Source organism: Lissotriton helveticus, chromosome 5_1 (genome assembly GCF_964261635.1).
Source record: "Lissotriton helveticus chromosome 5_1, aLisHel1.1, whole genome shotgun sequence".
NCBI lineage: Eukaryota > Metazoa > Chordata > Amphibia > Caudata > Salamandridae > Lissotriton > Lissotriton helveticus.
The window spans coordinates 406759143-406786252 of NC_136065.1; the positions used below are offsets into that span (position 1 = coordinate 406759143).

Consider the following 27110-nt stretch of genomic DNA (forward strand, 5'->3'; position numbering starts at 1 on the left):
CTGTGTTTATACTTATACCTCTTTGTGCAGTTATTAGGTTGAGCCTAGGCAGCATTTCTTATACTTTCACTGGGACACAATTCATCATTGTGATTTTTTTGCTATTTGTATGTGTTATTTCATTTTTGATTATGAAAACAAAAATTGTTTACCGCAGAGGAATCCCTAAGTGTATTTAGTCGCTCTCTCTCAGATATCAATTGTTAACTCGTATCATTGCCTTCGTGCATTTTTTCTTATTATCATCAAGTAGTTACGTGTCCGAAGGAACCGCAGTTTCTTAGTTTAACACACCCTAGGCTCCATGTGAGAAGCGTTCCCTTGTTCCTTGTCCTACATAATTCCAATCAGCATAATTTCAGTCAACGCCACACAGTACCACGAAACACAATTCCACTCTACACATTTCCATTCCACACCACACAATTTGGCAACAAACAACATAATTCAATTCAACAACTCATTTACACAACACACTAAATACATCCGATCCACAAAGAATCCCACATCATGCCAATAAATTCAACAGCGCACCACATAATTAAAGTCCACAACATACCACTATACAAAATACCATTCCACATAACTACAATCATTGACACACAATTCCACTCCCCATAATTGTAGTACTCTCAAAACCACATAATTACTTTCCACACAAATCCACTGCACACCATGCAACACAATTCCACAACACACATCCACTCCACACCCTTCCACGCCACACAATTCCACAACTAACAATTCCAATCTAACCCATATAATTCCACTCCACACAATCTTCTCCACTCCATAACACATGGGTAAAAGACATTGTCATTTACAACACAAATAGCTTTAACTCTCACAAATGTGTGACCTCTTGGCATTGCCAATATTTGTTACCATTAGTTCCTATAATTACTTTTGTCAAACGCTCAGTCAGTGTAAACTATTTTTACCTAGTTACACTGAGCCATGCATTTTCTTATCATTCTCTCCCACACAGCTCCCGAGATGCTGCCCAACCGACCAACTACCAAGGATCAGCAATCCTGATGCTAATGTAGTTCGTCCTCTTATCTAGAGTCAATGAAGCAAACATGTTTACCCATATAAAAAAAATTCTTATGCTACCAAATGTTCTTTAAGACCAGAGAATGAATACCACAATGTATCTCTTTCCAAAGTCTTATCCTATTTGGCAACACATTTTTCCACGTCATCCTTTATGTCATTTTCCATGTAAAATATGAAGGCTACGCTGTGTAATTAGGATCAGTGGCAAATCATCACCTCCAGATTGTTAATATCTGTGAATCTCATGACCTTGACCTTTGTTTCCTAAATGAGACTTCGGTACTGAGACATTCATAACACATTTAATAAACTATTACCAACTAAATATTAGATCTTGAGAGTTGCTCAAGCTTATAAACCTAGAGGAAGGTTAGCCATTATTTAAGAACAGATATTAAGTCAATACATTTTCAAAGAACATTTCAAGCAGAAGCTCTTGCAGGCAAAGCTGGGTACATAAAAATAAATTTGCTTTCATATATCGCCTCCTCCCACCCACACACACAATTTTTGACCGTAGTTTCCTCTTCCAATACAGATGGTATAGGACATTTCATCCTTGATAATGATCGCTCCCTTGTTCTGGGGGATTTCAACTATCATATGGAAATTTACAATCTAATGCTAATAAATAGTGAATCCACTTATCTTTAAGGACATCTAGATGCAATGTTTTGCTTGCTCTGACCTACAGTGCACCATAGACCCTTGTGTATTGTTACCGCAGCCAGACCGTCGCAGTCATTTTCACTCTCAAAACATACAAAACAATAAAAACAAATAGAAGGAAGATTATAACAGAGGTTTTAGAGATGAGTGAATTAATTGATCTATATTTGCTTTCAACCCTATTACGGTTAATCCAAATGACCTAAAGAACAAATTACTTATCTTTAGTACCAATGTGTCTTTAAGAGATATACGTAGTTATAGATTCCTTACCTTAGAATTACCCCGGGTGTCGGACTGGATCCCGAGAATTTCTTTCAGAGCAGTACCCCTGCGGGTTGGTAAGTGGTGTCGGTCGACTCTGCGTCCATTGTCGGCGTTGTGGTCGCCGGGATGCCATTGCAGTGTGTACTTAGACGCCGTCCCTGTGCACTGACATCAGTTCTGACACGACATTCCACGCAAGAAGTGCAGAGCCATGCAAGACACTGACCACTGGTGCACATAACTAGGGCCCTGGGAGGGAGTCCATATCCCTAGAAGTCAGTTCACAGAACGGGGAGGATGGGTGGGGTGGTAATGAATCTATAACTTCACATGTCTCTTACAGACATATGTCACCGAAGGTAAGTAACTTGTTCATCTGAAAGAGACTGTAGTTATAGATTCCTTACCTTAGAATACATACCCCAGCAATACCAACCCTAGTGGTGGGTCTGCAAACTAAGTTCACACCAGAAAGTCCTGGAGAACAGAACGGCCAAAGAAGCCGTCTCTCCAGACTTAGCTGTCCAGGCAGTAATGTTTCGTGCACGTGTGCCAGGATGCCCACATGGTTGCCTGGCAGATTTCAACCAGCGGAACTCCACGTCCCGAAGCAGTAGTGGCTGCTGTCGCCCTGGTGGAGTGGGCACACAGTCCTACTGGAGGTTCCATTTTTGCCAAAGAATAACAAATCTTGATGAATAGGACAACCCATCGAGAGAGGGCCGGACCTTTCTTGGCGCCCACATAACCCACGAAGAGTTGATTGTCCATCCGGAATTCATTAGTGTGGTCAAGGTAGAAGGACAGCGCACATTTCGGTCCAGACGGTGGAGTCTCTCCTCCTCTTCGGAAGGGTGCGGAGGCAGGAAGAAGGTGGGCAATGTGATGGTCTGACCTAAGTGGAAAGAGGTAATCACTTTGGACAGAAAAGAGGCCCTAGTGCGAAGGACCACTTTGTACGGAAGAACAGTAAGAAAGGGAGGCTTGGAAGACAGAGCCTGAAGCTCACTCACCCTGTGAGCAGAGGTGATGGCAAGCAGGAAAGCAGTCTTTACAGAAAGAAGACGAAGAGGACAATTATGTAGCGGCTCAAAGGGAGCACACCTAAGAAAAGTAAGTACCAAATTCAAATCCTACTGGGGAATTAAGAAAGGAGAAGGAGGAAAGAGATGAGTAATGTCCTTGAGAAATCTGTTTACAATAGGGGACTTGAAAAGAGAAGGCTGATCAGGAAGGCGAAGAAAGGCCAAAATTGCTGAAAGATAGCCTTTAAGGGTAAACAGAGCAAAGCCCTGCTGGGTCAAGGCGAGAATGAAGAGGAGAACCTCTGAAAGAGGGGCAGAAAGGGGATTCACAGCCTTTGCTGTGCACCATGCCACACATTTTTTCCATCTGTAGGTGTATACCGACTTAGTGGAGGGATGCCTGGCTGCCAAGATGACATTACAGACTTAGGGAGGAAGGTCAAAAGCTGTCAACTGTCGCCGCTCACTCTCCATGCAAGGAGGTGGAGGCTAGACAGGTTCGGGTGGAGGACCGTCCCCTGGTGCTGCAACAGAAGATTCTCCCGTGGCTGTTTGATCAGAGGATTGATGGCCATGCCCAAGAGCTTGGGGTAGTAGACTCTTCCTGCCCAGTCCAGAGCCACCAGAATGGCTTGGGTCTGGTCGCGCTTGATCTTCAGCATTCTGGGTAGACGTGGTACAGGCGGAAAGGCGTACAGAAGGCTGCAATTCAACTTGTGACGAAAGGCGTCGCCGAGCGAGTGCTGCCTTGGAAACTCCAAAGCGCAGAACTGCTGACAGTGCGCGTTCTCTTCAGTGGCAAATAGATCTAATCAAGGCTCTACCCACTGCTGAAAGAGACCTTGCACCACCTCAGAGTAAAGACGCCGTTCGTAATCCATCATGCACCGGCGGCTGAGTTAGTCTACCCTGGCGTTCAGGGAACCTGCCAGGTGTTGAACCACCAGGGATATACCCTGATTTTCCAGCCATGTCCAAAGACAGAGTACACAACCCCATTTCGCCCTGTTTGTTGCAGTACCACATGGCAGTGGTGTTGTCTGTGAACACCTGCACTACTCTTCCTTTGACAGAAGGAAGGAATGCCTTCAGTGCGAGATGGATCGCCCAAAGCTCCATAAGGTTGATGTGGAGCCCAGACTCTGCCGGAAACCAGAGTCCTCTGATCTCCGCCTCTCCCATGTGGTCGCCCCATCCCAGGAGAGACGCATCAGTCACCACAGTGAACTCTGGTTAGGGAAGGGAGAGGGATCTGCCGTTGACCCAATCCCAGTTTGTGAGCCACCACTGCAACAGATGTACAGTCCCCTCCGAGATCTGGACGACATCAGACTGCAGAGCCCACATATGCCATCTGGCATGATCCACCAGCAGGATGCAGGAGGTCATGAGGCCCAGCAACCTCAATGTCATTCTCACCGAAATCCAGGATAGAGGCTGAAACATCGGTATCATATTTTTATAGCAAAGGATGGTGCACCAGAATTTAGTAGTCCAAACAAGCTGTTGAATTTTTCAAAAAAGTCCTTTATTATTTTCAATCTTTAAAAAGGCCATCAGCCAACGCGTTTCGTTCCCATACGAACTTCGTCAGGGCTAGAGAAAAAAACCTGGTGACAAGTAAGGCTACCAAGCGCAGTTTATATGACTTAAGACCTCCACGTCATCAGAACGTCAAGATCTCCCAATATATGGATGAGACGTATTATGAAAAATTCCTTAGCGCCAATAGGCGTCACTGGGCAGGAGACTTTATGATCCGGACACGAAAGGACCACACCGTGAGGACATGTATCAATACAAATAACAAATTGGGCCAAGTTCCAATGTTGTGCCAGGTGTGAATCAGTGGGACTGCTCTAGTAGAAAATGGAGGTCATCCCTCATCAACTTTTCGAAAGGAACGGGTTTGGAGACACGGACTCGGCGATTACGGAGATTACGATCCGTCTTCTTGGGGAGATCATTATTAGTGGTTCAGGTCTTTATATATGTCTTCTACCACAGCGCCTGTTTAAAATTTGCAGTTTCTACCCCCTATTAATACCAGTTCTCTACGTGCTATTCTAAAAGTTGATGAGGGATGACCTCCATTTTCTACTAGAGCAGTCCCACTGATTCACACCTGGCACAACATTGGAACTTGGCCCAATTTGTTATTTGTATTGATACGTGTCCTAACAGTGTGGTCCTTTCGTGTACGGATCATAAAGTCTCCTGCCCAGTGACGCCTATTGGCGCTAAGGAATTTTTCATAATACGTCTCATCCATATATTGGGAGATCTTGACGTTCTGATGACGTGGAGGTCTTAAGTCATATAAACTGCGCTTGGTAGCCTTACTTGTCACCAGGTTTTTTTCTCTAGCCCTGACGAAGTTCGTATGGGAACGAAATGCGTTGGCTGATGGCCTTTTTAAAGATTGAAAATAATAAAGGACTTTTTTGAAAAATTCAACAGCTTGTTTGGACTACTAAATTCTGGTGCACCATCCTTTGCTATATAAATTTGATTTCTGTCTTGACAGTGGAGCTCTTTGTGGCCAGCTCCGGATGTTAATGTGCACAACGTCATACTGACTTCCCAAACGTTGAAATTTATAGTGCGAAACCTTGGTCAGGCACAGTTGTGTTGTCAATACTGAACATCGGTATCATAGCCCGAATATCCCGGACTCGCTGCTCGGGAGGAAAGCCCCGAAACTGCGCTGTATCAAGAACTGCTCCGATGAAAAGGAGCTTCTGCGAGGGAGTCAGGTGCGACTTCAGCATGTTGATAGTGAACCCTAGCGAATGTAGGAGGTCCGCCGTAGTCTGGAGGCTGGAGATGACAGCCTGGGGAGAGCCTGCCTCCAGCAGCCAGTCGTCGAGATAGGGGAAGACTGGAACCCATGATCTGCGCAGATGAGCTGCGACCACCACCATCACTTTCGTGAACACCTGAGGTGCGCTGGTGAGGTCAAAGGGGAGCACAGTAAATTCAAAATGCTCGTGGCTTACCGTGAAGCATAGGTAGCGCCTGTGGGCTGGCCGGACGGGGATGTGAAAATAAGCATGCTGCAAGTCCAACACTACCATCCAGTCTCCAGGGTCGAGGACAGACAAGAACTGAGACAAGGTTAACATTTTGAACTTCTCCTTCCGGAGGAAGTGGTTGACAGCCCTGAGGTCCAAGGTAGAACACAGGCCTTTGTTCTTCTTGGGTACCAGAAAGTAGTGGGAGTTGCAACCACGACCCACTTCTGGCACAGGGACCCATTCGATAGCTTCCTTGGCCAAGAGAGACGTAACTTCCTAGCGGAGAAGGGGCAAGTGATCCTCCCACATGCGATGGAGTACTGATGGCATGGAGGGAGAGGTAGTCTCAAAGAGGAGGGAGTAGCCCCTTCGGACTGTTAGCAAAACCCACCTGTCCCACGCAATGTTGTGCCAGTGGGTGAGGTGATGGCGCATCCTGCCGCTCATTGGCTTCTGGTGGCCATGAAAGGTCAGATTAGGAAGGTTTGGAGGCTGCTGCAGGGGGATATGAGTGGACTGACCCGCCCGCTGGCCCCCAGACCCACGTCGCTGGGTCCCACGTCCTCAACTACGCATAGGCTGGGTAGCTTGCGTGGCCTTGGGGCCTTGGGTAGAACCTGTTGAGGCACCCCTTTCATAGCCACGAAAGGGACGAAAGGCAACCCTGCTTGGGGCTAGAGGTTGCCGCGAGGCCCAAGGATCTGGTCGTAGTCCTAAAGACGTTGAAGCACTCGAGCGCTGAGTCTACCTTGTCACAAAACAGTCAAGGGCCATCAAAGTGCATGTACAAAAGGGTGGATTGGACATCCCCAGAAAAGCCAGACGTCCTCAACCAGGCGTAGCGCCTCAGGGCTACCAACGTGGATACCCAGAAAGTCGACGGTATCAGCCAGCACCGGATGGTGAACTTAGCTGCGTCCTGACCCTCAGCAACTGCGTGGGCGAGCACGGCCCGGGCCTCCTCCGGGCACTGTAGCAGCAATTGCGCAACCGTGTCCCACACCGTGTGGGTATAACGGCCCAAGTGGCATGCAATGTTCACCGACTGCAGCCCTAAGCTGGAGGAAGAAATCATCTTCTTCACAAGATGGATCAGCTTCTCGAATTCCTTATCAGGGGAGCAGTAGGGAATGCGCCTTTCAAGGACGAGGCTTGGACCACCAAGCTCTCGGGTTGGGTGTTAGGAGAGGAAAAGTGGGTCACCCGGGGCCGGGCGGTGGCAATCATCCTGCCCACAGAAGACCCTGAGCTGGGCTTGGACCAAGTGTCCAGAAGGATGTCAGTGAGGGCCTCATTAAAAGGCGGCATGGGCTCCGAAGAGGCCGCTGCCGGTTGGGGAGAAGGCAAAGAGCGACAATGCTTCTTCGCCTTCTTCTTGTGCTTCGACTTACCCGTGGAGTGTGAAGACTTCGAGGATGAGTGGTGGTGACTCCGCGACCTTCCTCTCAACCGGGACCTCGAACGACGCGGAGCATACTGTCAGGCCTCCAAAAGCTTTCAGGACCGCTTCCGCAAAGACTTAGGGTTCACGACCCAGCAGTTGGAGCACGACTTCAGGTTGTGGTGGCGCTCCAGAAACCAGAGGCACACAATGCTTGAAGCCGGTTTGACAATGGGACATCCCTCGAGCACCAAGAAGACTCAAAAAAGATGTAGTAAAAAAATGACTAAGGGGCACACTCTCTCCAGATCTGCTCAGACCATTTTTAAACTTCCGTGCTCGTGACAGGTCACATGATGTGACTACACTGCTAATGTATTGAAGGATAGACTCGTAGTTTTTTGTGTGTAAACTACTAGCGCAAATATCGTTGTATAAAACACACTGCTTAAATATTCATTTAAGTGTGAATAAGCAAAAAAAAGTTACATTCCATTACAATATTGCTAGACATTTTAAGCGTGATATTCTCCGCATTGCTTAACATGCTATCTCAAAAGCTATACTACTGCTTCTGAAATCCTCTGCCGAAATCGAAAATTGCCACACATATTAATTAAATGGAATACATTGCAAAATTGCATTCTCAACCACAGCGCTAAACCAGCAATATTAGCAATATTCATATTCGTTCAATGTTTAGCCCCAGTGGGCACTGTACCACTTGTGTAGCAATTTAACAGTTTAAATACACTTTCTAATAGAGCCCCAGCGGGCACCCTTCTTGCTCTCTAAATAACATTGAACAAATATGAATATTGCTAATATTGCTGGTTTAGCGCTGTGGTAGAGAATGCAATTTTTTCAATGTATTCCATTTATTTAATATGTGTGGCAATTTTCGATTTCGGCAAAGGATTTCAGAAGCAGTAGTATAGCTTTTGAGATAGCGTATTAAGCAATGCGCAGAATATCACACTTAAAATGTCTAGCAATATGGTAATGAAATGTAACTTTTTTGCTTATTCCCACTTCAATTAATATTTAAGCAGTGTGTTTTATACAACGATATTTGCGCTAGTAGTAGTTTACACATAAAAAACTACGAGTCTTTCCTTCAATATACTAGCAGGGTAGTCACGTCATGTCACCTGTCACAAGCACCTGTCACGAGCACGGGAGTTTAAAAATGGTTGTTTTGTTTAATTAAATGTTGGTGATCAAGCCTGCAGGGCAGGCAAAATGCGTTCTATAAGCGGAGTTAAAATTATTTGAACCAGAACACAGCGTCGTCCTTCTTTGTCGTGAGGGGTTGGAGCATAATACCGGATCTTGCTACGGTAGCCCGTTTTTGACGACGCACCCCCTGTTTAGGTGCAGCGGCAGCAGTTACCAAAGCATGGAGGAGCAATATATATATATATATATATATATATATATATATATATATATATATATATATATATATATATATATGTACGGACACATGGATACACATTACCTATAGTAGGTATATGTAGCTAGGACGTTGTTTCCAAAGGAAGAACAGTTTTTGTTTTGCCAATAGCTTTGGTGCTGTTTGACAAATCCCTGCGAAATTTTCAAAACTAGTACGATACTCACTGCAGCTGCTGTCTTGAAAGTTTCGGAGTGATCCGTCAAGTGGGGGCCAAGAAAAAAAAAGGGGGGGGGGGGCGATCACAAAACGTGTTTTCCCAATGCAAATTTCCATAGGGATTTTATACGTGATCACAGCACAAACTGTTGAACGGAATTATACCAAATTTGCCAGAAAGTCGCTGTTTATTCAGAAAGCAACCTTTTTGTGAATTGGTGCAAATCCATTTAGTAGATTTTAAGATATTAAAAGAAATCAATATTTACATATATAGGCATGAGGATCGTCCGAGGATCAGAACGTTCCGAGCTCAAATCAGATTGGCTACCAACACTTCAACCAGGTAGTGTTGGAAGCTATCTTGGGACTCGGCTTCAGCAGAGTCCCACAAAAAACATTTAAACAAAAAAAAAAAAGACAAAAGAAAAGACGCAGAACCCAATGGGGCCAAATTTCCACGGGAGCACGACGGAGCCACGAATCAGCGGCAAAACAAAAAAAAAACATGGTCACCTGCGATTGTTTACATTACGGCCCCTCGGTGGGTCCTTGGGGCCCCCCTCATTGGGACCACCACCTTCCCGGGCTGGGTTTTCATTTTTTTTTTTTTTTTTTTTAGGATTGGGGCAGCATGACCCCCTCCCAGACCGATCTCGCACTGGGGACCACCAGAATCAAAGGAGCTAGGCGTGCAAACCCCCTCCTGGAGCCGTACATTGCCCTGGGGACTGCCACCCCCTAGGGCCGGCTCCTGCTATGTCCCAGGGTCTCCAACCCAGGGACATAGCTGTTTGCTTTAGCTTAGCGGGAGCTCACAGCTTTCGCCAAGTTAAAGCAAATAATCTGCTTTCAGCAGGCGGAAGCCTTCAATGTGCTCCCATCACTGGAAGCAGAGGTTCATCTCTTTTCCTACCCGCAGACATGGGTCAGGGAAAGAGATGAAATGATTGCTCCTGCACAGAGAAAGCTGTCTTTCCAGCAGCTCCCTCCGTGCTGCAGCAATGCCAGCTCCCGCAGGAGGCAGGAAGACCGCTAGGGCCGTCTGGCTTCCCCAGCGGCCAAAAGAGGCAAAATAGCAAAAAGAGGCAGAATAAAGGTCAGCAATGACAGAAAAATGCAAAATAAAGATGAGAAGCAAGTAAAAAGAGGCAGAATCAAGCTCTGCAGGGAGCAGAAAGAGGCAGAATAAAGGTAAAACAAAACTAGTAAGAGAGGCAAAATAAAGGTGAGAAACGAGCAGAAAGAGACAGAATTAAGGTTAGCAGGGAGCAGACACAGGCAGAATAAAGGCCAGGAACGAGCATAAAGAGGCAGAATAAAGGTCAGATGAGAGCAGAGAAGGAGAATAAAGGTCAGATGAGAGCAGAAAGAGGCATAATAAAAGTCAGAAACGAGCATAAAGAGGCAAAATAAAGGTGAGAAACGAGCAGAAAGAGGCAGAATAAAAGTCAGAAGAAAGCAGAGAGAGGCATAATAAAGGTCAGAAATTATCAGAAAGAGGCAGAATAAAGTTTCAGGAGCGAGCAGAAAGAGGCAAAATAATAGGCAGAACAAGCAGAAAGAGGCAAAATAGAGGGCAGGACCAAGACGGGAAGATGCAGAAAACTAGCATAAAACGAGCAGAGGAGGCACAAAACCAAAAGCAGCAGAGGGTAACAGATTTCAGGCAAGCCAGACAGAAGGGCGGTCACAGTGTGAGCTGGCGCGAAGATCTGGTTCCGCGTGCCCCCCCCTACTTTTCTTTCCACGCACCCACTGACCCACTCATGCAAGCTCTCACAGACCTACTCAGACATTCACACACCCACTGACAACCCCACTCAGACACTCTGACACCCACTCACAGACTTACTGAGACACTCATGCACTCACTCACACACTCACTGTCAAAGGTTAGTGGTTACATTTAGGGAATTCAATAAAAAAAAAAAAAACTTAGAAATCCACTGGAAAAAAAACAAAGGTTATGGGGACCTTGTAGTTGGGAATCTAAATTTAAAAAAACCATAGAAAGTCACTTAAAAAAACAAAGGTTACAGGGACATTATAGTTCGGCTCAGATTTCACTCTTTCAAAACCAGGGATATTCAGCAATTCTAGTTAGCTGAGAGGACTATAACTTACGACCCCGCAATGCAGTGCTTATGACCTCACGTATTACTGCACATGGTCAGTGACATCACTGACGACATCATCCACAGAAGTACTCACCCACCCACTTCCCTTCATCTTTGCAAGCCTCTCTATTGTGAATAAAGATTTACAAAAACATTATAAAACAGCATTAGCAAAAGCAATCAGCTGGCAGCCAACGCAAGAATGACTGACTTCTTTTTAGGTCAGGTGTTAGTAAAGACATTTCAATTTTACTAACATTGTGTATAACATGGTTATTTACAGTGGGTTTCAGCCAGTCAGACATTGGCTGACTTCACTATGAGTTACAGCAAGCTTTCCTTTCACAAGGAGCACATCCACGCATAAAATATTTCCCTTCAGTGCCAGGGATTACTATTGTAATATGTGCTTTTTGAAGACAATAAAATATGTTTCTCCTTTAGCCTATATTTCTTTTTAGATTGACGAGGGCGCGCAATGAAGTTTTGGAAAAACCATGACACAACAAAACAAGACATGGCAAAGCCAAACGGCTGGTTGCCAACTCCAGACCAATTGGCTTTGCCACTGCTTCTTTCTCTAAGTGCTATCTCATCATTCTTGAAGAAAATTCAATTATTAATTGCATTTTGTCCACCTTCATTGCCTTTTCTCTCTTGGTCTACAGTCCGTTGATGTTTTAGTTTTGTTTTAGATTCCAAGTTTCATGTAGATGTGGTTTCTTTGTTCACTGTAAGGAGATACTTAGTCTCCATTGCCGTTCTGTCTGTAAAGCAAACGGACGCCTTATATTCGTAGGGTTTGTGCTATATTAAAACATTAAATAACCATGGCTGGAAGCTGAATGAAGAAAAACAATTGTCACTTGCAGAGTTATAGAAATATAATCCGAGAAAAGTAATACATTCTAAACAACCGTGGAAGAACCTGTATTCATATAAAATCGGTCCAATGGAGGAAGCACACTAGGACACAGAGCTTCTTAAGGATATGGACAAAACGAGAACAAGAAGGTGAAGGTGAATATCTTTCTCACCTGTAAATCATTCCTGGGGAGCCAGTCTGCCGTAACGAAAGTCGAGCCGGGGAATCCGTGGTTGATTCCGGATACATCGAGCCAGCGTCAGAGTTAAAAATAGACCTTCTGTTCACCCTCTAAAAATACCTAAGAAGAGAGAAAAAACAAGTTTGGTTTGTCTTGTGCATGAAATTCTAAAAGACTTAGTTAGAACTACATTACATCAAAAAACTGTCTAAAAACGGGGTACGTTCAAGAAAACCAGATACACACGCGATATTAAGGGTATCCACATAAAGTTATTTTACATACAACACAGCTAAATGAAAGCAATCTCAGTGAGTGATTATCCTGAAAATCTGCCATGGATTATGGCCTTGTGCTTCTATGCTCAACGTGCCAAATTCACAAGGAAGGCTGTGGAAAAACTCTTCAGCTCTTCTCTACCAGAGCACCAGCTCAAAACCACGTTTAAAGAAACCGTAGACTGATCCCTACAGGTACCTCCATTTACGGAATATGATAAACAAAATGGCTAATTACCAGTACGAGTAAATTTACAGCTCGAAGAGTTTTCTGGATTCACATGCTGTGATTTATTCTGCCATCTAATGGTTGGGTCCAGAATAGTTTTGGGGGGGAGGCGGGGGGAAGCGCGGGGGGGGGCGTAGGCGGTGGGGGTGGGGGTTTGGTTAACCACTATTTGGTGGTATGTTCGTCCCCTGTGGAGCGTCAGACGGCGCCTCTGATGTTCCTGTGCGTAATCACCATCTTCTGATTCTTTTTAGGGCTCGCCTGGCGTTGAGGCGCGAAGCGCTGCCACTAGCGAGCCTTATTGTCGCTGTTTTGCTTCCCCAAGTGGTACAGACCGGTGCACGAGCAGACACCGGTCTGTGAACGCGTGAGCCGCAGGGAACGCCAACGTGCACGCTCACGGCATCATGCTCCTGCCCTCCCGCGTCTCTTCCAAGGCGCGCTCCAGGCCGACTTGTTTGGGTTGTAGTCGTCAGAGAAGGATGAAAGCGCGAAGCGGGCCGTCAGACGCTGCACTTCCAGCACTGTGGTGATGGAGAGGAAGGGCGGGCTCCACTGCAGGCTCCAGAGCGACGTCAGTTAGGTTGTATTTCACCCTTGTTGTAATAATGTATGCACATTACAGTTGCAGTTCAAGCATGGCATGTGAATCTGTTACAGAAACCAATCTGCAAAGCCCGTGAGTGTCACATTGAGAAGGCAATAGAAAGGACCAAGCCGTTGAGAGGAAATAAAGTACAGTTGTCCTGTGAACACACCTGCCAGTGTCATGGCTGTAGAGTGGTGCCTACTGGGCGATCCTTCCTTCCTCTAGGTGCTCGGTCTCTTCCCCCTTGCATGCAGCCACGCACCGTGTCTCAGGTGTGTGTGTGCACACGCAGGTCTGTGTGTGTGTTTGCAGTGGTGGCCTGTCAATAACGTGCACGCCTTGTTATCTTCCTTTGTGACGCCTCACTGGCCCTCGGCTTCATTCACTCCTGCTGCAGCTAAGCAGAAGCAGAAATCGGTAAGTGTGCCCCTCTCCCTGCTCTCTTCTCCTCACATGATCCTCTCACCTTCCTGTCCCTTCATGGACCCACTGCTCACTGTGTCCAAGCTGGGATGCTGTGGTATTTGTGAGATGTTCTGCTTCCGACATACATGAGGTCCCAGCTGCACAGAGTGGGTTCAGATGCAGAGCATGAGAGGCTGCAGGGGGATGCAAACACAGAGGGCATGGGCCCAGCAGGGAGCTGCAGACACGAGGAGGCAACGCAGGAATGACATACATATTACATACACATACGAAACGAGACTACTAGGTGCTCCAGGGAGATAAATACACAGGGAAATTCAACACAAAATAGACGTTACAGACAGAAGAGCAGCAGTGAGTTGTTCTACACTGGAAGTGGAGACTGAAGAGGAACTATGCAAACCATTAAAATGACGGACTACTCTTTTCGCAGCTACCCTAAAGAATTCCAACCACTAAAGACCTATTGCATGGGTGATGCTAGGAAGTGAGTTCAACTGTAGCGACAGTCCGAGCCAGCCAGGGCCCCTGCCATAGAGCCACATCATGCCAGCAGTGCTTCGGGAAAAGGTTCTTGGATGCCTAAATGGCTACGTTGCAGATCACAGTGGGGCAGGTGCTTCATAAAATGGCTGCTGCAATATCCGTGCCTTCCTATAACCAGGGTCACTGGAATTATGTAGCAGAGGAGGACCAAATTCTGTGGCAGGGTGACTGAGTTATATAGTTTAATGCGGCACATTTTGTAATTTTTTATATTGTGATTTTTACACATGTAACATTGTCTGGGCAAAGAGTTCACCTTATTAGTACCAGTTTAACATCCAAATACTGCAATAAGTAATATAAAGATGACAAGTGAACCTTTGCATTGGGCTTTCCACAGTACAGGGACACGTGGGTTTAGTCATTTTTGCCCCGTTTGAGCTAGAAACAAAATGTTAAAATCTGTAGATTATGCTGCGGATGATTGGTTAAGTGGCAAGGGCTGCAAATCCATAAGTATAGAGAAAGTGCCACAGCCGCAGAATCGCATAATTTCAGTCGCCCTGCCTAGACGGTCTTTAGACACCAGAACTTCTTTCAGTGAGACCCTGAATATTTCCAGGTTTTTTAGGGCAATGACCTTCCTTTTGTATCCCTCAGCTCTTCCTCTTTTCAATGGAGTTACACAATCCTTGGTAGAGTTGAATTTACCAGGTATTGCAGAAATGCGTCTCTTAGCACAAAAAGCAGATCACCATTTGAGATATGAAACTAAAAACACAAAAAGGGCGAATATTCTTTAGGTGAAGTCAGAACATAGTGTCAATTCCTGGTCTAATAATGTGAGTTAAGGAAGGGTCATGGAACGCGGGTCGCCACCCACCAATCACAGTCCTTCCTGGATTAAAAGAGATCTGAACGAATCAATCCTTCGTGCTTGTGTCCCCTTCTCAGTGGAAAAGTGGTGTTATAATTTCTGCTCTGCCATTACCTTGGAGCAAAATGTGTCTAAACAGCAAACTGTCAACCTTCTCCAATTCCCTCCTGGAATTATTCTAGTTTTCCCAGTGACCAAGAAAGGACACTTTGCTTGCTCATATGTCAGTGTGATTCCTCGGCTTAGTGGAAATTCCCTTTCATGTGCAATGCCCAGTCTTATCATTGGCAGCATCCCACCCTCACCTAACAACATTCTCCCAGCACATGTTGCAACAGGAGCTTCTCTGCCTCGAGTAAGACACAGTGGGAGATGACACTGCAGCAAGTCCTTCTGGGAGAAAGATACAGAAAATAATGCCAACTTCAGGAAAACACCTCACTTTAATGTTAATGGAAAAACAGCGGTTATCTCTGGATGGCTGTAGCTTCCTGCTTTTTTGCTGAAAGTTTGACCTGGGTATAGCGGGAGGTGGGACTGCTTGGACACATTTATGGTGAGAGTCCAGATTGCAGGGAAATCTGTGCATGGGAGACCACTGTATCGAAGGAGGTTCTTGCACAGAACACCCATTGGTGGTAGTTTACAATAGCCTTTCAAGAAATTTAAATAATGTAATAGGGAGAAGTGAGTCCATAAGACCTGAGACCCAAGCTTGTTAGGTCGAGCTGTGTAGCAGTGCGAAGCACTGCACAGCGAAGCATCTATTGTTGGCGAGTTGCCGGGAATGTGAGACAGGGAATGTGCACGCGCAAGCCCTCGGCGATTTCACCTCGTGGGCGCGAACCGCCGAGCCCGGCGCCGTGCACATCTCCTGTCTCACATGCTGCTGGTTTTGTTTGATGCCTTGTGAAGGACACAGCTGTGCGGCCCTAAATGGTGTAATGCGACAGTCATGTTTGTGAAGACGCCGCAAGGCTCCAGATGAGGAAGGCCAAGCACCGATTGACTGCGATATTTTTACACTGAGTGGGCGAAAGAGGCAGAAAATAACAACTACTGTTTGGATGAGCTATAAAAGGCAAGCGATGCGCCCCAGAGCTTTGTGCATTTTATACTAAGCATTTGATACCAAATAGAATTACATTCTGATATGATGCTTTGAGTATCAATAATTTCATGCAGACGTACAGTTTGTTACTAGCACATCTGAAAACAAGGACGTGTAAAAGAAAGCCCGGAGGACTGGGGCATTTTTTTTTCTTTGTTGACGTGTAGTCATGTATGCTGAATAAAGGGACACTTGATGTCTCTACGTCACTGGGATGGCATGTGTACAGTACTGAGGTTTCAGGTGTAACGCTAGTGCATTCTGGTAATTGTAGTCTTGATTTGGTTTCTAAACCCTTTTGATAAACAAACCTCATGCAGTGATTTGCAAAAGGAAAGCTAAGTAAAATCATCTGATAGAGACCATAGAAGGCGATACTTACTGACTAATGCACAGGGATGCAATTATCCTATATAGCTGGTATGTGCGAGAATTTTGCCGATATATTTGTGTACGTTCGACTCTGAGCACAGTCAACCAAGCCCTTCATCCTGCCAAGGTCAATGTAACAAGTACTCTAAAACTCAGTAATAACTCCATGTTTTTTATGGTCCATGAAGAAATTTATTATGGTGTAAACCCTGTAAATTAGCAGGTTTATCAAAAACATATGTTTAGCTTCTCCCTGGCTGGGCAGAGGGAAAAGCCGGAGTTGTAGAACCGCTCGGCTATTTGGGACTGCTCCCGCTCCCCTTCCCATGTGGAATTATTGGCCTACCCTGCTAGTTATATAGGATTCTGTTTCTGGCGTCCACCCCTTGGGGCTGAGCGCATTCTAGCTGATTTTATATTTAGTGTATCCTTCCATTTATGTGACACAACCTTCACCGCTCAGTGACAGATGTGCCCTCCCTCTGCGCCTCCGCCGTTTCGTAATATGATTTTATTAAGTGGTGATGTATTTAGAGCGCACTCCATAACATTACACTCTGCACTCAATGCAACATACACTCCAAACAATACCACTCAGTGCCACATAATTACACGCCACATAATTACACTCTACTGAATACAACATACACTCCAGACAATACCACTCAGTGCCCCATAATTACACGCCACATAACTACATTGCACTCAATGCGACATACACTCCAAATACCACTCAGCGCCACATAATTACACTGCACTCAATGCAACATACACACCAGACAATACCACTCAGTTCCACATAATTATATGCTACATATTTACACGGCGCTCAACGCAACATACACTCCAAATACCACTCAGTGCCACTTAGATACACGTCACATAATTACACTGCACTCAATGCAACATACACTCCAAATACCACTCAGTGCCACATAATTACACACCACATAATTACACTGCACTCAATGCAACCTACACTACAAATACCACTCAGTGCCACATAGTTACACGCCACATAATTACACTCTATCTATCGCATCACCACAGCATCACTCAGCACCACCACAGCATCACTCAGGGGCACCACATCATCACTATGCGCTCCCACAGCCTCACTGAACGCCACAGCATCACTTGTCGCAACCACAACATTACTCAGCGGCACCACAGCATCAATCTGTGCAACCATTCAACAACAACTGGTTCTAATATGTTCTCTCAATGTTTCAAGCTTTATTACAAATGTCACAAAAAGATGTTAATATTTCACTTCTGTTAGTGGATTTTCCTCACAATAAAATACACTGAACATAATCTTCACTAAAGTTATTTAAAAAAGTTTAAGCTATTGCCATTATAAATTACAATAACTTTTATTTAAGTATTAATTATTTAATTATTTAAAAAAATTAAAAGCAAATGTTATTTGTAATATCAATACATCTAAGTCACGTAAATACAACACATATTGCGAAAGTTAAAAGTATTGGCATTGTAAATGACAAAGCTATTAATTTCGCAATTTTCAAAAACAACACATAAATAAAAAATTTGTCATTTACAATACCAATAGCTCAAACTTTCCTAATGCGAGACCTATTGCATTGCAAATGCTTGTTATCTTTTCTGGTGAACTTCCTGTCTGTTCCTGTATTTTCCCCACATGTTTGTATTATCTTCCATTTCTGGGGGGGTGGGTGGGTCTCACATGTGAATCCAGAAAACTCTTCAAGCTGCAAGCTGCAAAACTACTCCTACCTGAAGTAACCATTTTGTTTTTGGATTCATATGCTGTGTATTGGATTATGTAGCAGCATCCCTTCCCATGGGTTGGTAGGGATGAAATGAAGTGTTAGCAAACAGGTGTTGTAGTACTTTTTGTCCCAGCTGTGCTTCCTTGTTCATTTGGATGTCCCACAATAATTCTTAGCAAAGGAGTGTGGTGATGCACATGTCGATGCTGCGCAGATTTCATCAATTGGGACATCTGCCAGGAAGGCAAGTGTTGCGCCCTTCTTCTGTTGTGAAAGGGCTCTTGGGCAGTGTTATTCCTGCCCTGGAATAGCAAGTTTGTATTGTTTCTATAATCCATCTTGAAATTGTCCTCTTGGTCACTGGAGAATCCTTAAGATTTACCCGGAGTATTCAGGGCAATGCCCTAGATGCGGAGAAGCAGACGCGGACTTCATTCATATGGACTGGTCTTGCCCAGAATTACAAGGCTTTTGGACGGATGTCCTGACTGTGTTACGAGATGGGAGATAGCAGGAGAGATTCAGGTGGTGCTGCTGGGCCTGCTGACTAGATCCAAGAGGAAAGGTTTAAGCAGACTATTTGTCTTCTTGGGATTAGAGTTGGCAAAATGACGGATTGCCATATCATGGCTGAGCTGTCGACCACTCATAATGATGCAATGGAAAAGAGACATGATAGAATGGGCGACTGCCGAGGTGCTCAGAATGAAACAAACCAGGAGGGATGAAAGGGTGGAGGAAGACGTGCGGGAATGGAGGATGAAGCTAGGTGAACTAGCAAACGACAGAGAGGACAGTGAAATAAACGAGGCCTTGGATGAGGGCGTACAGGAAAGAAGCGCACTAGAGGCGGGGGAAACAACCTAGCCACGACCTCTCGAATATTGAATAGACTCAGACTGTGAGGCTAAGAGACAAGTAGCTATACTGAAAGGGAAGTTGCCAGACATGGTAGGGGGGGGAAGTTTGCAATTGAGGATGGGAGGTGTTGGAGGGGAGGAATGCATAGCCAGGGGCCGGCTCCTAATACTTAAACAATTTGGACCATGCAGGACAATTCCTGGGGGTTGGAGTGGGACAGAGAGGCACGTATGAAAACGGAATGTTCTTTATTGTAAATGGATCAGATTATAATTAAGCGATGTGATCAAACTACTCCTCATATGTGTATCTTGCTCTGCTGCTCCTCAGATGAGCCCATGAGAACATGCACATTTATTTTGTAATGATTCTGCAAATGTTGATAAAAGATATAAATATAAAAAATTTAAAAATAAAAGGTATGTATCTAAATCTTGTAAACACTCAGACAATCAAAGTCTGCCTTAACCATAAGAGAAATCTAAGTTTTCATTGTTGGTCTTCAGGCAAAGATCACTCTGATGTTTCAAACCCTGGTAACAGGGAACAAGCAGAACCCACTATTACATTATGCATTTTTTCTTAAGTGCAGCACCTGCCAAGTTCATGGCCTCTGGCATTTCACGTTCTCATGGGCGATGCATGTCTGTGATTACGAATTTACCTGACTGATGGTGTCCATGCGAGTGGGAGCAATCCAACCTTCCCTTGGCAAGTGCGAATTTCTAAGATAAGGGTATTCGGTAATTATGTTTCAAAGAAGGGACAGATCTCATGAGCCTTCAAATCCACTGAGTGAGTAGAGGTTATATTTACAAAATGCTATTAAGAGAAAGTACATCCCGAAACATTCAGTCCTGCATAAGCGCAGCAGCTAACTGGATACGAACAACATACTCAAGTTCATCTCTTAAAAAAAACTAAATCATGATATCGGGTGCACCCTTGGACCCCAAATCTGGATATCTTCTTGGTAGCCTTCATCTTTAGGATCGGTACGGGCTCCAGTGAGCATGGCTCGTAATTTAGTTATACCCTTTGACTCCTCACTTTTCTTCGTGACCCAAGTCAACAAGGTAGAAAGATGCCACAGGCTACCTGATACAGAGGGCATTTAGAAAAAATATTCTTTATCCTGAAGGTGAACTTGACAATATCCAGACAACCATCTCCCTTAGATCTGATTTTAAACCTGTTATTCCTGAGATCTATGACAAACAGGATGCAACTACTGCAGGACACAGCAACTCTTGAGCTTCGGACGTTTTAAGTCATTCTCTTCCACCCCAACTATCATGTTAAATTACATCGGTTTACTTTAATAGAAAATAATCTCTCTGAAGGCACCATACCGAGTGTGGAAAACATGACTTACCTGTAACAATCGATACACAGTGTGCAGTGCTGTAGATTGCCTTTCTGTGCCCACTCCTGCCATCTACAGTTGGGTGTGGAACATTGCAACAATATATATATATTTTTTTTTAAAGTAGTTCCTGTTTCAAGGTGACACATAGTACCTCCCCTGTAACCTACAAGGCACCAAGACACTGATAAGTAACCCCAAGTTATTACTATGTCCACACATCTAATGTTGTGCTTCCTTCTGAGGAGATGGATAGAGTGCATGTGAATCTACTGTACTACAAGCTGGAAACAGATTGTTACAAGTAGGTAATGTTTTCCATTTGTAGCATATGCAGCTGTATACCATATGAAGTACATCGACTGAGAAGGAATGCCCAAAATATGGCGGCGTGTTAACAGAGGGCTGGAAGACATTTGGAACAATATTTTAAGGATAGTTTACCCAATTTGTGTTTCTTGTCCTTCATGGGTATCCATACAGAAATGTTTAGTGAAAGAAAGAATGTAACTCAATATGGTGGCTTTGCAACTATGCATTAGTAGATTATGCCATAGGAATGCAGTAGGGGCTCCTTTTTTATGATTGTAATGTGCAGTGTGCGTTTGGCTTTGGCGTAACATAGCTGAATGGAACTAATAATTCATGTCACCATACTGGTATTTGAGAGGGGGTTTTAAAGATAATACTGCAAAAGCAAAGAAAATTTGTGTTTTTCTATTGGAATAAGTGCAGTCAATATCCAACATGATGTCCATTTGGACACAATGTGTGTAGCACATTTTCTACTAGTGACTGTGGCTGAGAGAAAAAAGAAGGCAATTCAAGGGAATGACTGACATGAAAAGTCCATATAACCTTTGGAAGAAAACATGGGTGAGTGCAACACAACTCTATATTTGCGTTCCTGCATAAAAATGTTCCTTGACTGATAACGCCTGAAGTTTTCCAACTCTGATGACAGAGGTTACAGCCACAAGAAAAACTTTAAAGATAGAAATTACAGACAACACGAGCCAAGTGTCTGAAAGGTAGTCCGCATAAGTCTAGTAATTCCAATGTTAAGGTCCTAAGATGGGGAACCTCCTTAATGTGCAAAAGACTCTCACAAACAGAGATCCTAATATGACAAAATCAAAACAAATTATTACTTGTATTGATATCATATAATACAGAACTTATTCTCAAAATGAGAGGGAAAAATGTTCCTTTTGTCATTGCCCTTGATGCAGTAAGTTATGCAAAGGTACAAAGGATCAATTAACACACCTGTAGTTAAGTAACCATTAAAGTAGACAAAACCAAATGTTCAGCAAATCAAACAGCAAATAAAGTCGATAAAATTGTGGGAATATCTCACCGCACCAAAGAGGTTCAAAAGGCAAATTAAGAGTATAGTGACAGCAACTTCACACAAACCACTAAACTGGACGAAATATTAAACACTATTAACGATGTCACAGAAATCCTAAACCTTAAGATATGTTTGGTGGCCCTAGATCGGGGTCTACTCAGAGCGGCCAAGTCCAAGTTATCAAATATGGTACCTAACATGAATCAACACAGCTATCTGCCCAACAGTCCTGGGGTTACAAATGAATATAGAAAAACTGCATCATCATAGTCGCATACTTGAAAATAGTGCAGAGGAAGCAGAAGGAAGGGCAAGAAGAAACAATATCAGAATTATATGACTACCAGAACGAGTTGAAGAGTTGAGCAGAATCTACAAAAAAGGTTCACAGCACAAGTGGCACAAAAAGGAATACCTGCAATCTTCACAGAAGAAAGGGTGTACAGTGTGCCAACAGGTCCTCACAGGCTGAGAGTTTCTCCCTAATTAATGATAGCCACCTCCTCAAGTACCACGACTGCAAGCACCTGCTTCAATTGCCAAGACAATATGGCCCATATTAAGTAGAAATTGCAAAGAATTCTGTTTACCTACCTCACAGTAGCTGTTCAAGCTCAACGAAGTTAATTTATACCGATCAAACATGGCAGGAACTAGGCCTAAAATTCATGTTGTTCATTTCAGAAAACGTGAAATCATAACAGGATATTGAACACACGTTTTCACTGATCGAGAAGCCGCAAGGAAAAAGACAGAATGCAGGGCAGCACAACACAAGAAAAACAGAACAATCGAAACTGATCAACAATCATGGAAGCAACAAAGACCAACACAAAGGGGCCACCTAATAAAACAAAAATGGTTCAAGGTGGGTAGCAAAAAGCTCGACATGCTGGAGAGATACAGATAAGAAGAAAAGGAGCTAATCAGCGAACTGCCAATCCGCTGATGAAGGGAGCTGGTATTCAGAAGTGTTGGAGGCACTGATGTTCACTCTAGCAACATCAGGTGCTATATCAGAGAGGTTCTAAAATTATGACACGGTGCTCCTGGTTTGTCTCATGAGCCCTACGGCTGTAGATGGCTCCATCTTCACGAAACAAATACAGTCTGGACCAGTGGACACCAGGAAACTGATGCAACATACACTGATAGGAGTTAATATGATACTGGAGATAAATTACCCTCCATGTGCACTTAAAGTCCCTAGAGCAGTCCGAAGGTATGACTTTTGAAAAGGTTCATTTGTTACTTTGCTGTAGAGGATGATGGAAATTGAGTAGCTCATCATGGGGAAAACTTTTTGGTTGAGGGTTTGTTCACGTTTTATGTTGACATTATTTAAGACATAATGCAAGATTCACGGAAGCATGAGGTCACACTAACACACATATGTCACTATTGTAAAGGAATTACACTCTAGTACCATGACTGATCTCCAGGAAACAGTTTGTACCAACTAATACATGCAACACACATCTAACTCAATACATTACCCACCTGGAACAAGATGCGTATTGAATAATATTTTTAGGTTAATGAAGAGTTCAAACATGATACCCTGCTTAATTGGAACAATTTTAAAGTGTATTCAAGAGGCATATGCCTGACCACCACTAAAAAACGAATAGAAACATAGTAGATTCAAGTGTTACTGGGAAACATTTGACAACTACAACACAAATAGAAAGAGCAGACAGACCGTTGTGGTATCTTCGATTACAAAGAATACATATCCAGACAACACGAAGAGAGGGACAATTTGGCAGACGCATACCCAAGGCAGTCCTTCGATTCTCCGCACACTGAGGAACACAAAAGGCAATGCAATTTACACACAAGATTCTACAAACATTTGCAATGTTGGAGTAGTATAGGAACCTCTACAGGGACAGCACTAAATCACTGTCTGAACAACCAATAAAATATATATGTTTGATGAGCTTCCTATTACTTAGTCCCTTACAGGTTGAAGATCTAAACATGCCTATTACATTACCAGAAATCAAACAGCCAATGAAAGTCCTGCCACTTGGGGAAAACCCTTGGAAGCAATGGACTAAAGGTAGAGTTTTACGCAACATTTGGCACAGTCTAAGCCCCTAAACTGGTGGCCATGTACACAGAAACATAACAATGCTGGGTACTTCCGGCTAAATTAAGAAATCCCTAATAGTCGAGCTACAAACACCACATTTCAATAATTCTAATTTAACATCATACCAACCAACCTCTATTCATGTAAAATACAAAAACCTATGCACACTCTAATTAATAAACAGTGATGTCAGTGTAGAAACTTGCGACAATGGAGACAAAGCCTTTCATTTACAAACAAATAATTGGTTTTCTTGGAATCAGTAGTTAGAAACGGTGTCTTTAATGTTCAAGAGAACCAGCCGACACGTGTTTCGTCGCGTAAGGGACAGTCTTACCGCGACTCCTCAGGGCTAAGGAAAATTGAAGTATCGTAGGGAGAGTCGCTCCGTCGGTGATACTTCCGACCCGACAGGGCCCTGGACTGCTGGATAGTAAGGTGGTGGTTGAAGAATTCTATTAAGTGTTGTATCCGTAGTGCGAGATATAGCAAGGTGAATCAATCACATGGGACACTCCAAGGCGCATTCGAAGTGAAATTTGTACAGATTTTAAACAAATAGATATGTGTGTCTCCACGGAGTTTGGGCGATTTTGAATCGGTAATCCTTCAGAAAGAGCTGCCTTAGGTCGTCAGACGGGTGCATCTGTACCACGGCTCTTCTTTCCGCGTACTGGGTGTGGTCAGCCTGAATTTTAAAATCCTCAACAAAGCAATGACAAACCAATTGTCCACTCTATTAGCACAATTGGTCCATCCAGACAAGACAAACTTCACAGCATCAAGAAAAACAGCCATAAAGGTTGGGTGTGTTTGCCCCGTACTGAAAGAGTGTTCAACCACATTGGAGTTGTCAGCAGGGACACTAATTGTCATGGAGAAGGCCTTTGATATGTTTCATTTTGAGTACTTGTTCCTTGACGTATAGAGTAATAATCGATAATTGGAAAATAGGTAGGGGGAAATGACAAGGTCATCCGAGCCCCCACTTTTGTTTAGTCTTGTCATGGAGCCAAAAGCCAAGAAGATCTGAACAAACAATGCAAAACCACATAATACATATATGTCACGGTACATAGAAGATGTTTTGCTGTATCTATGAACCGCAGGGCAGGACACGGACCAATGTATGGAAATCCTGGAAAGATTTGAGGAGTCTCCCTCACGATAAATAAATCAAATTTGTGTTTATTTCCATTGCCGCTGCCACCACTGGGTCAGGAGGACCTGAATTTATGAGACCTCCTGCTTGTTTGCAAAGTAAATATAAATATTTAGGCATTGAGGCAAATTCTACTTTTCTGCATGGTATCCCCAGGTATTTCACCTTTTTCTAAAACCTATTTTTGCTTTCTCTGTGCACCTTTCCCCTGCTAAAAAGTAGTATAGTGCATGTGCTCTACCTTTAAGCATGGTTAAATTGAATTACCTGATTGACATGTTTAACTTGCTATAATTCCCTAGTATAGCACCTATACAATGCACAGAGGGCTTGTAAGTTAAATGCCACCTGTGAACTGCTTGATACAGACAGAGTGGTCCCAGATAAACGAACAATTAACTCAGCAATAAAATCACGTAAGTGAATACAAAAGACATTTATAGCAACATTGTTTTTAATCACAACGTATATTATAAGAAATCATTCATAAAAATAAATACATAATAAATCACATATAATGCCCCTGAGGGATGGGATCGAGGAAGGGTGGTGGTGGGATGGTGAAGGTATGGGAATTACAAAAGACGGTCACTAAGACCCAAATACACCAGAAATAATAAAGGTTAACACAATGGAAACAACTCAATAATTGATTAGGTAATCATGCCTCAACATAAATAAAATCACAAATGATAAGTCAGGGAAGAGGCTGAACACAGGAAGGAGTGTCGACATTTCGACCCAAGTAGATGCAGGCGTAGTTTAAACCTTGCTAGAGGGCCTTCATCAGGACGGGGGTGTGAAGAATGGGGCAATGGATCTTAAGTTGGTGTGCTAAGGCAAAAAACGTTGAGTTAAATTCAATAGCGGGAGTTCTCAGGGATGCAGCATAAAGGCAGCGTCTGATATGCTTGTGCCGGTCCGCTATAGAAAGCGGCTTAGGATGACGAATTATTGACCGGTAGTACTGTGTCTTATACCCAAGCTGTGTCTATTATTAGGATGCCAGGGCCTATCGTGTTGTAGCAATCTGTAAAGGCGAGAGACACCGCCGGGAGCGGGGGTTCAACTTAAGTCACTTCAAAACGGCACGCAGTAGTTGCCGAAGCGAAGGGGGCGCTCAGAAATCGTGATAGGATTGCAGCCTCCCGAGAAAGAGGTCTTGTACAGTATTCAGTCGAGGGCGTATAGTGGGATTCACAGAGGCAATAATCAGCGCTCAGCATTACCTGTGAACTGCAGCACCTAATTTGCTATTCACACAGTAGAAGTGTAAAACATGGCTTCAGACATACCATTTGTAGACTGACTGCAGTAGCCTATAACCGGTCATCAAAATATCCTTTTTTCACAGGCGGGAAACCCTTCTTCTAAATATTTATAAGCCACTACTTGTTGCCCACTTGATATTTAAAAGTTCAAAACGTGCACAATTAAAGTTGGCATGCTCTTCCAGTGACTACCTGCCAAGAGCTTTTTACTGGCAGGGCTGTAGCAGGATCCTGGAAAATGTCACAGTACAGATTATGAATTTTAATCTGTAACATAGGATAATAAACCCTAGAGCAGTCATTCAAACACTATTGTCCGCATTTATTAAAAATTCAAATCATTGGTATAGTTAGATTTTTCATAATTTGTTTAGATAAAGTAACTTGCAAGAAGTTACCTTTTCTAAGCCTGAAGTTCTTGGAGGGTAATTTGCATTAGCCTGCCAGCAGCTGTGCAGCCAATGGGATAGCTTAATAGTGAGTGAAAAGTGCTCCCAGAGCAGACTTGGTGATAGGATGAGCTAGGTATGGGGCATGTGATCCCTATCAAATCAGAAAGGACAGTTGGGGTGGCCCCCAAAAACTTAATTAACTTGAAAGGGATAAAGGTGACGCTTGTGCATTCATAGTTTAGTGTACGAGGATACCTGAGGAAGAGAAAATGTTTGTGCCAT

The 27110-nt window shown here is 43.8% G+C and overlaps 1 protein-coding gene across 2 annotated transcripts in view; it reads right to left on the bottom strand.

Annotated features, from left to right (window-relative positions):
- The window catches only part of KCNAB2 (potassium voltage-gated channel subfamily A regulatory beta subunit 2), a 1353173-nt gene that overhangs the window by 790696 nt on the left and 535367 nt on the right, over nucleotides 1-27110 (bottom strand). For both annotated transcript variants that reach the window (XR_013594749.1, XM_078642625.1), the window contains one exon: nucleotides 12191-12319. Coding sequence is in view for 1 of the 2 variants with exons in the window: in XM_078642625.1 (XP_078498751.1) it covers nucleotides 12191-12267 (77 nt within the window). In the remaining variant the exon portion in view is untranslated. The remainder of the gene's footprint in view (nucleotides 1-12190; nucleotides 12320-27110) is intronic.